This window comes from Sceloporus undulatus, chromosome 9, assembly GCF_019175285.1.
Source record: "Sceloporus undulatus isolate JIND9_A2432 ecotype Alabama chromosome 9, SceUnd_v1.1, whole genome shotgun sequence".
NCBI classification, from domain to species: domain Eukaryota; kingdom Metazoa; phylum Chordata; class Lepidosauria; order Squamata; family Phrynosomatidae; genus Sceloporus; species Sceloporus undulatus.
The window spans coordinates 24,388,608-24,402,720 of NC_056530.1; the positions used below are offsets into that span (position 1 = coordinate 24,388,608).

The 14,113-nt window shown below is 47.8% G+C and overlaps 2 protein-coding genes across 2 annotated transcripts; both read left to right on the forward strand.

Moving 5' to 3' along the window:
• Positions 1 to 15: 15 nt before the first annotated feature.
• Positions 16 to 6,340, forward strand: LOC121915008 (carcinoembryonic antigen-related cell adhesion molecule 6-like). The gene is made up of 3 exons (XM_042438823.1): positions 16 to 627; positions 2,946 to 3,215; positions 5,244 to 6,340. Exons 1-3 carry the CDS (start codon positions 267 to 269, stop codon positions 5,504 to 5,506), a joined length of 894 nt encoding a protein of 297 aa, XP_042294757.1. The 5' UTR covers positions 16 to 266; the 3' UTR covers positions 5,507 to 6,340.
• A 1,092-nt stretch (positions 6,341 to 7,432) lies between these two features.
• LOC121915007 (carcinoembryonic antigen-related cell adhesion molecule 1-like) lies at positions 7,433 to 12,707 on the forward strand. Its single transcript, XM_042438822.1, has 6 exons — positions 7,433 to 7,590; positions 8,253 to 8,609; positions 9,516 to 9,797; positions 10,779 to 10,886; positions 11,532 to 11,629; positions 12,368 to 12,707. The coding sequence occupies exons 1-5, from the start codon at positions 7,518 to 7,520 to the stop codon at positions 11,609 to 11,611; spliced, it is 900 nt and encodes a 299-aa protein (XP_042294756.1). The 5' UTR covers positions 7,433 to 7,517; the 3' UTR covers positions 11,612 to 11,629; positions 12,368 to 12,707.
• The last annotated feature ends 1,406 nt before the right edge of the window (positions 12,708 to 14,113 follow it).

The window sequence follows — 14,113 nt, forward strand, 5'->3', positions numbered from 1 at the left end:
GGCTGCTTCGATGGAGAGTTCCTGCAGGGCAGAATAAAGGGGCTGGACTAGATCAGGACCCTTCTTGGGATCTCTTCCAACGCTGGCATTCTGGGGTTCTACAAATCTGGGCATTGCATGCATTCCTCCACACCTGTTAAGGTCTCTCTGGAAAAGCAGGAAAAGGACTTTTGAGATGAGTTCAGAAGCAGTGGGGTTCCTGGACTTTTGCCTCAAAAGGATGCTTTGCTAGAAGTGACCTCCCTTCTCTCCCCACTACAGCCTCCATGCTGAGTTTTTGCTTCCTTTTGGCTGGAGCCCAGAGTGGGACTACAAATATCATGGCGGATCCACAGGAGCCAATCGAAGGAGAGAATGTCACCCTCACACCAGCAACTGTCCCAGCAAACTCCATTAGTTGCCGTTGGTACCAAGGGACAGATCCTGGCAAAAACCTCATCCTTATCTATTACCTCCCACCACTCACTTGGCAGACAACAGGACCTGGCTTCACTGGGCGAGAGACTGGAAACTCAGACTGCTCCCTCCGAATCACAGATTTAAAGACAAGCGACTCTGGAGTTTATACACTTGAAATGGAGAGACCTGGGGCATTGGAAATGGGGACAGCAGACATTGTGGTCTCAGGTAGGTTTAAAGCATTATCCATGCATCATTTATGAGAGCAGCCACCTTCACTGATAGTTTTTTGTGGGCTTTTCGGGCTATGAGTCCATACTCTAGAAAAGCTTATTCCTGACATTTCACCTGCATCTGTGGCTGGCATCTTCAGAAGATGCTGGCATGGAAGAGAGTATACACACGTATACTGTGTGACCCTGGGCTGGGAGGAGTGATTCCCTATTGTTGATGGCAAGGCCTCAGGGTGGGAGGATATGCAAAGAGGATTTGTGTCTGCCTTTTGAGCTGTTGACTCAGATATGCAAAATCATGTTCAGCCAATTGACCTAAAGCCATTTCATTATAGAAATCATTTGTGTGTGTGTGTGTGTGTGTGTGTGTGTGTGTAAAACTGGAAAACAGGGAAGTGACCTACTGCAGCTGCTGGCCATATGTATGCTCTTCCTTGGCTTCAATCTCTAATCCATTGTTTGCTGGGGAAACCCCTGATCCTGGGCGGTTTTCGCAGAATGCCAACAGCTGTCAGGCCAGAATGCTCAGGGAAGCCACTGAAATCCTCAAACTTTAAGACAGCTTCAACAGGAAAGAACCAGCCCTTAACCTTAGCAAAGTTTGGCTCCCAGTCCTGAAAAATACTAAAATCAAGACCCAGTAAAATGCAAATGAAAAGCACCCGGGGCCAGGGTTTTTCCTAGCAGACAATGGGTCTCTGATTAAACACAAATCTTCTTTGCATAGCCTCCCACTCTGAGACTTTGCCATTCAACCACAGAACAATACGCAGATTAACGTGGAAATCACTCCTCCCCACCCAGGATCACACAGTGTGTGTGTGTGTGTGTGTGTGTGTGTGTATACACATCCCACTCTCTTCCATGCCAGCATTCTCTGAAAATGCCAGCCACAGATGATGGTGAAACGTCAGGAACAAACTCTTCTAAGACATGGCCATAGAGCCCCAAAAACCCACAAAAAAACCATGGATGCTGGCCATGAAAGCCTTCAACTTCTTCATTGAATTTTGAAGTCGCTCTGAGAGTTTTCCCTGGTGAGTCTCACCCTTTCCCACAATTCATTTCCCCCCAAGAAGGAGTTCTGGGAAAGAGTCTATTTTTGCATCACTGACGATGGGAGGCAACAACCTTCCTACTTCCACCTTCTAGCTATCAGATTTGGAAGTGAAATACTCTTTACTCTTAGATGCCCCTTTCATACACTTCAACCATACTAGTCCTTTCTTCTTAGTCCAGATGGTGTGATGACTCTGGAATGAAGGGAACAGTGCCTTGTGAATGTTATGTGTGGCTCAACAACACATTCGTGGCGCCACATTCTGGGATGTAAAACTCTTGTGGTCTTCAGACTCCAATGAAGACAAGTTGATTCAGGCTGGCAGAAATGAACCACATTTGGTGGAGAAAGTTAAAAAGAGTTCTTCATTGTGATTGACTGTTATAGACCCAATGGCTAGGTTGGCACCTAAGGGTAACTCAGGCTGTGGTTTGTTGAATTCTGGCCTTGTTTTGTTCCAGTCCATCTTCACTAGCAAACCAGGTTTGTTAGCCAGCCATAGGCCACCATTAAAGGCCCTGGCTTGTTGTTGGCTTACAAAGCCCAGCTTGTTTAAGTCATACTTGCCATTCCATCTGAGCCCAGAAGTGTGGCTTATGCTGCAGTAAATTTCCCAATTTTATGTGGAGCCAAATTTTCCCCAAATTTATCTGGAGCCAGAACACTAATGACAGCAGTTTATGTTCCTGACGTGGAGAAGAATGAAGGTGTGTTTGCCTAGCTGTCATTGGGAAAATTGGCTAATCCATGCCAATAATCACTTAAAGAAATTAGAGCAAATGGATGGACACTGCTGGCGTTGTGAAGCTGCCTAAAGCAAGTGTTGCCCAATGAAAGGCCTGTTCACATTGTCAAAGTGTGAGATGGGGGTCAGGTGAGTACGTTTTGCTGCTGAAGTTGTGGATGATCTCTCCATGCACAAGCAGCTTGTGCCACAGATCTTTACTAAGGGGCTGAAAAGGCTTTGGAAAACAGGTTGTGGGTATCAAATATGTGCATGTTCCAGCAACTTCTCCACCGTGGGTACAAGGACCTAGGATGGTTTGGGGGCATGGGCAGCATTAAGAATGTAATTGCAGGAGAGAGGAGGTATGTCTGTCTTGGCAATTAACTGGAATCATGTACTTCAAGGCATCTGGGGGCAGGAGTTGGTCCCTGGTTGGATCACATGCCATGGTAAAGTAACCAAGGTATATTCTCTCTCTTGCATAATGGATGGCACCAACTGTAATGCTCTGTCTTTTCCCCCATAGAGGTTGTGTCCAAGCCCACACTGTCTATCTCTTCCAACCCTTTCCCCAGAGAGCACAAGGACTCTCTTCAACTAACTTGCAACACCAGGGCTACCCGTGCCAATGTCATCTGGCTCTTGAACGGGAAGCCAGTAGGAAGCAGCTCCCGAATCCAGTTCTCCAACCATAATCGCACACTGGCCATTCAGCAGGTTCTCCGCAGAGACGACGGGAATTACCAGTGCCAAGTCTTCAACAAAATGAGTGATGGCTTATATGTTCCTGTGATCTGTGAGTATGTTGTTTCTATGGCCATCACCTCACTCTGTCGGGGATGCTTTGATTGAGAGTTCCTGCATGGCAGAATGGGGTTGGACTGATGGCCCTTGTGGTCTCTGCCAACTCTGCAATTCTATGATTCTGCCCCAGTGATCGTCTCCTTTGGTTGGTTGGTTGGTTGGTTGGTTGGTGGTGTGTGGGTGTATATGTGTGTCCTAACTTATAAAGATCTTAGACAACTGTACAACAAAATCAGTTAAATGAAATTAAAATAATTTAAACACAGTAAACAGCTTATTTGGCTCATTTAAAACCAGTTTTGAAATCCTAAGGCAACTGTTACCACACACCCCTGAAGGTTTGGAGAAAATCAAGCCCAAAGGGTTTGCTTAAAAGCCACTTTTGTTTTTTGGTTTGTGGTTGCTGGTGCCAATTGGAGTTTGAAGGGGTATGTAGCAGATCCTGCTCCAATGCGTTGTCTTCACTGGTCAGGAAAAGAGCGAGGCCTCTTACCTCATTCCTGGAAGAAAACCAGTGCTTTTCTTATGGGGCTCTCTGGTTTGGCCCAAGCTTTTGAATAGTTGTACTTTCTGGGAGTGCAACTCCCAGAATCCTGTTGTCTGGCCAGTAGCAGGTTGCCAAGGGTCTCTCAGTGACTGGTGTTCAAAGGCACATTGCCTCTTTTTCTGGAAGGAAGGAAGACAACATATAATAGAAAGAGAGAGAGAGAGAAATGAGAGATAGATGAGAGACAGAGAGTGAGGATGGATGGAGGGATGGGTGGGTGGGTGGATGATGGACATGCAGACAGGTAGAACCATCACACCGAGTATCCCCTGATGGCCAGCTCCTCCAGGAATTTGACTCAGTCCCCTTTTTCCAGGGCTCTCACTTGGTCACTGCCTGGTGAGCCCAGGCAGACCTGCCCTGGCATTTTCCTTGGGTTGCCTTTATTGCCTCACTGGATTTCTCATTAACTTGGCTGTGCTGTCTTCATCTTTCATGTTATATCTTATGGCAGAAATGGCTTGCTCATGACTTTGAGTAAAAGGGTGCCAGGTTATGGAAGGGAGGGTCAATATCAGGACTCCAAAGAGCTGGATTCCTGGAAGCTTCTGGGTGGATCTAGCCCTGTTGTAGGCTCTTTCAGGAATGGGGCAACACAACCTCCGCTAAGACTGTGCAGGGAAAGGTGTGTTTGGGCAGCAGAGAAGGTGTTGCTCTCTCTCTCTCTCTCTCTCTCTCTCTCTCTCTCTCTCTCTCTCTGAAAGGGAATCTTTGATTTAGGGTTGCCAGTTCAGGATCATCCCAGTCCCTGAGGTTTCTGAAGGCAGACCTGAGATACCAAGGGATGGAGCCTGTGGTGGCATTAGGTATTAAATATCAGCCCCAGCTGTTCACAGTTTCTCATTCAAACACACATACACACACCACATTTGTGTGTTTGGAAATTAAAAGAGAAATCTTGGGTGCAGGCAGATTAGCCACATTAGCAAAGGCTACGTTAAAGGGGCAAAAAGCAGGATGTTTTAGTCACATAGTAGTAGTAGTAGTAGTAGTAGTAGTAATAAATGTATTTATATACTACCTATCTAAAAGATCAAGACGGTTTACAGATACATAACACATACAGATTAAAATTCCCTCCCTTATCCCTTAACTAAAATATAATCATCAAATTATAGTTTAAATTAACTAAACTTTTGAAATAAACAGAGTTAACATTTAAAATTAGGCAGTCATGGGGGGACACATATCTATAGTCATTAGGTAGGTAGGTAGATATTCCCCTCTGTGTCCTGTCTCTTCACCTGGGATCTTCAATTCAGAGATCACTTTTGTCTTTCCTAAAACTGTTTTTCAGAGTAGGTCTCCTCCCAGGAACAGATCTTTCAGATGGTGATGGGAAAGGAAGAGAGTTTGTTTGTTTGTTTGTTACATTTATTTCTATCCTGCTCTTTTCCCAGGACTGGGAGTTGATAATAACCTGAGCCCAGTTCACAAATCCTCACCTGTTTGCATCCTTCTCTTTTGTCCCAGATGGACCTGACCCACCTGCAATTGTGCCGTCCAAGAACGCTTACTATGAGCATTCAGACATCAAGCTCTTCTGCGTGGCGGATGCCTTTCCAGGCGTGAGATATACCTGGTTCTTCAACGGGAAGAGCTGTGGCAGTGGGGCAGAGCTGGCCCTCCGAGACGTGAGCCGGGCGCAGAGCGGGAATTATACCTGCCAAGCCATAAATCTCTTGTCCCGCAACACAGCAAGCGCTGCCCTTGAGATCCTGGTGGCATGCGAGTAGACCTCATGACGCACCCGGCCAGTGGCTCTTCCAAGGGCTCTAGACCTGCCTTGACTGCCCACAGCCTTCCTGCAACCTCTGTCCTGATGCTAAATCACACTGATTTCTGAGCATTAGAATCACAGAATCTTATTACAACTGGAAGGGGCCACAGGTCCAACCCTTCGCCACAAGAAGGCGCAACTAAAGCACTCCCCAAAGATACCTGTCATAGCTCTGTTTGAAAATCTCCCAAGAAGGAGACTAGGCAGTTTATCACACGGGACGAATCCCGTGCAGAAACTAAAAATGAAAACAACCCACGTTTGCCCATTGTTTTTCAGACGACGTTCGGCGTGAACCCAAACAGAAAATTGGGGGGGGGGGGGACATTTCTGGGATGTTTTTTCAAACAATGTTTGCCTGAAAGAGAAATAGCTCAAAAATAGCCCAAACACGAAGTTGTCAAAACCAGCTCCTTTTCACTTTTGCTAAACCCCGAAAGTAGAAAGCAGCTTTCCATTCGGATTATTTTCACATTGTTTCTCTTTTGCGCCAATGCATCTGATAAATAACACCTGGATTTTAAAACCCCGTTTCTGCATGGGATATTACCAATTCGCCCTCCATGTGATAAACCCCTATTTTAACAGGCTTTAAATTACCTGGTTTTAAGAGAGAAATGATAATTTAAATCTGTTAAACTGCAGTTACTGCTATTTATTGTCTTCCATTGATTTTAAATTGGTTGTACTGCTGAGAGATCTTCAGATCCAGGGTGGGATATAAACTATTTTAATAAAGAAAGAAATGATCAGTAAATAATATAAGTAAATAAATATCAATCAATCAATCGTGTCTCTGTTGTTCCTATTGACCCTGAGAAAATCCCATTGGCCTCCAGGAAAAGTGGGGAAAGGGGAAGGTGGGATGTCATTCTCCCAGTCCTTCCTGGGACTTCATTGCTGTAAGGAGCATGGCATGGCATGGCTGGCCTTTGGGGTCTTGCCCAACTCTAGGATTCTGTGGTTCATTGTGGGGGTGCCCTCCCAGGACCCTTGCGTTTTGGGGAACACCAGGCCAATGTAATCCCTAGAGACGCAGAGGGAGGGCTGCTGGGAGGTGGGTTCCAAAAACCTATTCCCCCCCCCCCGCTTTCAAACAACGCTATCAACTGATGCAAGGATGAACTTTGACAAGCCAGAAAGGCCATGCCATGCTTGCTCTTTCAAGCTGGCTCCCTCCTGGGAAAGAGTAATCTCTCTCTGGGAGCTCTGAATGGAATTCTGCTGCCGCTCCCAAAGTTTGGGAAAAGCCGGGGGTCTTTTTGGCGGCTGCCCCTCAGCTCTGGGCCTCTCTTCCTGGGAGGGATGGAGTGGGCCTTGCTTGGCCTGCAGCAAATGGTGGAGGGGGCCAAACAAGGCCAAAGCCCCCCAAAAGGCCCACTGTCTGAAACACTCGGCCAAAGTGGATCTGTGAAACCCAGGGCTGGGCAGAGGGCTGGACTCTGAGGGTGGGCACTAAAACAAGTGACAGCATTTGCCCGTAGAGAAAGCATACTTGCCCCTAGGGACTCATTGGCCCCTAGGCAAAGGGGGGAACCCTGGGGACTAGCGGGGCTAAGGTTTTCATGGCCGGCCTCCATAGCTTCAGGCTCTGTGGAGTTGATTGCTGTCCTTTTGGCGTTGCTCTGGAGAAACTCTTCCAGACCTTGGCCCCAGGAACACCCTCCGAAGGACACTGTGAAGAAGAACCCTTGTTGCCCAGAAGGAGGAGAGCCTTCCCCAGCCAGAGGGAAACCTTGTCCAAAGGGAGGCAATGGAGAGGAGCACTGGCCCAGCAGAGGGCATCCTTGGGGAATGCTTGCCCAGAGGGCAAGGGGGGGGGCCAGGCGTGCCCTCTCTTTCCCTCGACGCCGGGGCCAGCCCTCTTTCCCGGGAAGAAGGGACAGCCTTTCCCTTGATGGCCGAGGGCTGACTCGGGAGGCTCTCTTTCTTTCTCGGGGGAGCCTTCTCCTTCTTCTTCGGCTGGCATGGGGCTGGGAAGGGGCTTTGGCGGTGGCGGTGGCGGGGCAGAGCCCTCCGGGGCCGCCCAGCTCCTGGCAGGTGAGCCGCCCCGCCGGCGGGGAAGGAAGGAAGCAGGGCCGGGCTCCTGGGGGAAGGGGGCGACTAAGTTGTGGAAGGGGCGAGGGGTTGAGGGAAGGGGGCTGAGGGGCTCCTGAAGGAGGGACTGGGCTCCTAGGCTCCGTCCCGAAGGGGCTGCTGCTTGGCGCTCTCCTTCCCTCCCAAACCCAGGAGGGCAGCCAGCCAGCCCTTCTCTCTCTCTCATCCCCCCCCCATTTGTTTGAGCCCCCTTTGCAAGAGCCTCATGTGGGGAGAAAAAGGCTTTGGAGAGACCTTTCCAGCCACCCCCTGCCACCCCCACCCCTGAAAAAAAGCCTCTGCTCGAAATGATGGCCCTGTTTGCTGGAAGCTTTGGGGTCAGAATCCTCGGATCCTGGAGTTGGAAGAGACCCCAGGAAGGGCCCTGGTCCAGTCCCAGCCCCTCCTTCTGCCCTGCAGGAACTCTCCATCAAAGGGCCCCCATTGACAGATGCCTCTGCTTAAAGACAGCCTCCAAAGCCACTCTCAAGGAGCCCTTACTCTCAGGAAGGTCCTCCTAAGGTTGATCCTGGAGCTGGCCTCCCTTGTCCCTTTGGCTTTTCTAGTTCCAAGGGCTGTTTTCCTGCCCCAAGGGTTTCCTTTCCCTCTCTTTTCCTTCCCTGCAGCCTCCCTCCTGAGCCTCTGCTTCCTGCTCCCTGGAGCCCACAATGGGACCCCTGAGCCTCCCATGGTTCTGGTGGAAGGAGACAGTCTCGCCCTGAGATCCCATCCTCTCCCAGAAAACGCCACTCGATGTACTTGGTACCGAGGGACAGGCTTTATGGGCCTCATCTTTAGCCTTTCCCTCCCTGCAAGCATCTTGCCCTCACTGTATGGGCCTGGCTACACAGGGCATGAGCGCATGGACTGGGACTGCTCCATTCGCTTCCGGAAGGTAGAAGTAAGGCACTCGGGAACCTACACACGCGAAGTGGAAGGGCCTGGGCTGGAAGAAACGTTGACACTGGACCTCCAGGTCGTAGGTACGTGAAAAGTATCCTTGGAGTAAGTAAGTAAGCAAGAGCCATCTTCTCCACTACTGACTTTCCAGGTAGCCCTGAGTGTTGCCCCAGAGAGCCTCACCTTCTCCCAAAATTCATTTCCTCCAAGAAGAGGTGCCAGGAAAATGCCAGCTTTTGCATCACCAAAGATGGGAGCTGATAACTGTTCTTCTACCTCCCTCTTTTTGCCCATGGAAGATGTGGAAGTGAAATAGTAATAGTCTTCACTGTGCCCACTTAGGTGTCCCTTTCATGCCCTTTAACCACACAAGTCCTCGCCTCATTTGGGACGGTGCAATAACTCTGGGATGAAGGGAATGCTGCCTTAGGAATGTTGTGTGTGGCTCAACAACACATTAGTGGCGCCGCATTTGGGGATGTAAAACTCTTGAGGTCTTCAATGAAGACAAAGTGATCCAGGCTGGCAGGAATGAGCCACAATTTTTGGATTTTGAAAAAGGTCCTTCCTTTGGAGTGAACGTTATGGACACATTGGCTAGGTTTGCACCACCTGATGGTAAGTCAGGCTATGGTTTGTTCCATTCTGGCTTCATTGCTTCCCAGACAGAGAAGCCATCAGCTTCCTCTGAATAACATTTGCTGAGCAGCATTTCTAACTTACTCCTTGGCTTAACATGAAACGGCCGTTGCCCTTCATATGGTCATTTAGCTCTGGATTTCTTGCAATGATGAGTGGAAGGAGGACTATGATGCCAAGATGCCTCCTAGTTCTGTAAAATTGCCCATTTCTGGACAATTTCTTGACTTGGTTATATATCCTGCATTCCAAAAAACCTGTTTGCAAAGTTAACCAACACACATTCTCTTTGCTGCTCTCTTGCCCAAGAGGCAACGCTAACTGTGACGCTCTGTCTTTTCCATCCGCAGAGATTCTGTCCAAACCCACGCTGTCTATCTCTTCCAAACGTTTTCCGAGAGAGGCCCTTGACTCCCTTCAACTGACATGTGACACCAAGGCGACCCATGCCAACATCAGCTGGCTCTTGAACGGCAGTCGAGTGGAAACGAGCCCCCGAATCCAGCTCTCCGACCGCAATCGCACCCTGGCCATCCAACAGGTTCTCCGTGAAGATGCTGGGAATTACCAGTGCCAAGTGTTCAATTTAGCCTTCAACAAAATAAGCAACGTCTTATATGTCCCTGTGGTCTGTGAGTATCTGTGGGTCACCACCACCAGGTCGTCCGGTCCAGTTCTCGCCTCTGTTTTATCCTGCCCTGTCTCCAATTCTTCCATTTCTTTCTAAGTGCATTTTCTTTCCAGTCCTTTGGTGATATCTATGTTCAGCAACATCATGCCCAGAGCTGGGGTGTTGCCTTAAAACTACTGGATGTTATAGACTAAAACACAGCATGGGTTCAACACTCCCCGGATACAGAAGCCATCTGCAACCACTGAGCAACTGGTGCTGGGCAGCATTTGCTTTACGTGAAATGGCTCTGAGTCAACATTTGCTTAGCATGAAATGGCTCTGATTCAATTTAGATCTTAATTTAGAGCTTAATGTAGCTCCAAATTTCCTGCCCAGAGAAGTGGGAGGGTGGGCCAGAGGGCCCCCAAGGCAGCGAGAGGAAGGCCAGGCTCAAGAAGATGCTGCTCTGAGACAAAAGACTTTTACAGCCGTGCGCCTGTTTCCTGCCTGGACTCCTTGACAAAGTGCAAGGGAGATTATTCAATCTGGAATCGTCACCCTGGGACAAAGTTCCCAGTTGGTTCTGCTGTGCTCTGCTGTTCCCAACCCAGAGGAGCGGTTCTGTGGTTTTGCAATAAAAGTGATATGAAGAAACCTTCAGAGTTGGCTCAGTGACCTGGGAAGACGGAGGGAATTACACCGCCCAAACTCACCACCCCAGAACCTAGTGGAAGATTTTTGCATTCTTCTTCTCCATCCTTGGATAGATAGGGATTTCCTGCATGCAAACTCTCCTCTCTCTCATGCTCATTCAAACTAACTGTGTGATTTAGGTCTCACACACACACACCTTTGAGACTAACGGATTTTTCTCTCAAAGATTTCCCCTTGCATTTTGCAAAGATAAGCCAGAATCCCGATGACAGGCCACAATATGAGCACTATCCTTTGAAAATGGTACCCCTGAAATCCTAACAAAAATATATGGTTTGCTCTTCAGATCCTCCTTTTCCAGACAGCCTGGGATCTGGAGCCATTGCTGGGATCGTCATCGGGAGCTTGGCTGTGGGACTGGCGCTGGTGGGAGCCCTGGCTTACTTCTTTCTCCGTGAGTAAGGCTTTGGAATCAGAGGGAAAGCAAAAGGAGGGAGGACAGAAAGAAGGGAGGACAAGCAACTCAATAGGGCTCTGCTCCCTCATCCTAGCTGTAATGGAAACAGAAATAAAAAAGAAGCATATTATTCTGTCCTTGCAGATCCCGCTGCATCTGAGGAAGTAGACCAAGTCTACAAATGCTCGTGCTACAGCTTCTTTCTCTCAGTTGGCCTCAAGATCCCTTTGCATCCTGATATCTTCCATAAAAACACAGTTATGTCTCTGAAGTCGAGATCCAATTAAATAATCCTATTAGAATTACTAATAACCATAACCACAAATTATTACACTGCTGGATTTCTTAGTGATCAAAAAGTCCATAAACAGTTTCCAATCTTTAAAAAATAACATTAGTTAGCTTATCTCTCAAAACAGACATTAGTTTGGGCTAATGCCACAGCCTTAGCAAACCGCTCTTCCACTCTCTGTGCTTCAGTTAAAAGTGGGGCTTTCTCAACTATTATTATTTTTAACCCCAAAGGGGAAATCCCAGTGTAGTCTGACGTATCTGGAGGACATCGGCCCAGAGATGGCCATCAGAGGAGAATTGGCTGGTGTTCCCATCAGAGCTTGATTCCTAGGTTTCTCCTTCCTGCAGGGATTAATCGTAAAGGCAAGGAAACGGCTTCTGCATCGGTCTCATACGCACCTTCTTCCCATGGGAATGTTGTCCTTTAAGGAGAGATTATCACTGCGGTGAGTGAGTCCAGCTCTTTCTACTTGTTGTTAATTGCCATCAAGTTGACTTTGGCTTGTGGCAACTCAAGAAGGAGAGACCTCTGCGTCTCCCTGTTATCTGTAGCCCTGCTCAGGTCTTGCAATGGCTTCCTTGGTGGCATCTGTGCACCTATAATGTGGTCTTCCTCTTTTCCTTCTATGGACTTTATCACACCAGCCTGCTGTCCTGTCCCAATTGTGCTAGTTTAACGGTGAAAGCACACTGGTTTGGCATCATTTCTTGTCACGCTTTTCACCACTGTAGCACTTTGGTGATCCATGGTTGCATGACCTGTTTTCCACATTGCAAAATGCTTCCTTCCAAGAAGAAGTTGGGGAGGGACAAGTGAATGCAGCAGCCAACCACTTCTCGGAGTTGGCTGCTGTGTGAATGTGCACTCGGCAGGCAGCTTCAAGAAAGTGTTGGCAGCCACAATTGCTGCATAGGAGCAGGATCATGCCCACTCCCAGCATGTGGCAGCCTGAGAAGCAGAACTGCAGCAGAAGGGACTTATCACACAAAGCTAGCAATGGAATAGCAGCGAGATTGAGAGCCTATTGATGGGTTTTGCTCAACAGTGAAAAGGTGCGCTATGGTGCCATCTTGACCATAGTCTGATGTTGTTTGGCTGCATGGGTCCCCATTTCCATCTGTTAAATTTTGGAGGGTGTGTGATTGTGTTGCTTCCACCTGACATATCTCTATTTTATTTCCAGACCTTGCAACACGGAGGCCCACATGTCTATGAAGAAGCGATTCTTATGGATGAACCAACCAGCATCTCCTCTTCTGCTGCCTTTAGCTTGGACCACTTTCTTCCATTCAGATAAAAGCTGTTCCTTTCACCCTCGGCTGAGTGATTTTAGGGGCTCACCCCATTCTTCCCCAAAAGGCTACAAATGGATTTGGCTTCTTCAGCTTGAAAACACCCTCTTTTCCCAAACAAAGGAGACAGTTTGGAGCATGGCGGCCAATACTTGTAGACGCATCCTGGGAGAACCTCTGCTCACATGGAAAGAATATTTCCTATTATTCATTTCTCAAATAAAAAAATAATACACGTCACAGTAAAAAAAATGCATGTCTTTTGCTTCTCCTCCTTTGCTCCCTGCACTTATTTTTATTATTATTTTCAGCCCTCCCTTTAAAAACCAGTTAAAATGAATATGTCATTCTATTCCATGGAGACCAGAGCCATCTCAGGCTATCTGGCTATCTGAAGGAAAAGACAAGATGGCACCCTTCCATCTTGCTGTTCCATCTGCCCCAGTTCTCTTCCTTCACATCTTGGAGCAAACCAATGAATGCCCCATGGAGGCTGGATTGCTTGGCAGGGGAATGTTTAGAATGGGGGTAGTAGGGTCACTTTGAGGAATGGGTTCGCCCACTTAATAATAATAATAATAATAATAATAATAATAATAATAATAAATGATTTATTTATAGCCTGCCCAACCACAAGGAATCCAGGTGGGTTACAACCATAAAAAGTATATAGAAAATACAATAAAATTAAAAATTAGTCCCTTCCCAACCCCCCCCCCATCCCGATACTAAGCTTACAATTAAATAATCAGCATTTAAAAAACAATAAAATACATTAGTGTTGAAATTAAGGGGGAAATTGGTGGACAGAGCGATGTAAATCACAGTATACACAAGACAGATGAGTCGGCAACAGACGAAGGTTCCTCCATATGTCTGTCTTTACGATCCGTTTAGCAGTGTGAGGGTTTTGATCTAGAACCAGGCTCTAATCTTGGGACTTGCAGAGTAAGAATCCTCTGAGCAGGTCCAGAGAGATTTTCCTGTATTACAAAGTGACTTCCATTAACCTTGCATTGCCGGTGCTGCATCAAAAATGTTTCATTGGACGGAACTGGACACAAAGGCAGAGGGAAGGTGAGAAAGTGCGGATGAGACAGTGTGACTACAATCATAGAATCATAGAGTTGGAAGAGACCGCAAGGGCCATCCAGTCCAACCCCATTCTGCCATGCAGGAACTCTCCATCAAAACATCCCTGACAGATGGCCAACCAGCCTCTGTTCAAAGGCCTCCAAGGGAGGAGACTCCACTACACTCCAAGGAAGGAATTTGTTCCACTGTCAAACAGCCCTTAATCTCAGGAAGTTCCTCCTAATGTTGAGCTGGAATCTCTTTTCCTGGAGCCTGCATCCATTGCTCCATTGGGTCCTGTTCTCTGGAGCAGCAGAAAACAAGCTTGCTCACCCCTCAATATGCCCAAGGTTACTGGAGCAAGGATTTGAACCCTGGTCTTCAGAGGCATGGCCTAGTGCTCAAGCCACTAGACTGTGCTGGCTCTCCGGTTCATAAACACATCATTTACAAAGGAATTTGGGGGGCAGTTTAGGAGCAACCCAACCCTTGGCCTGTGGGCTAAATGTCGGCCTTTCCTAGGAGCTCTGGCTGGAGGCATAGCAATCTCTTCCTGTTTTTTG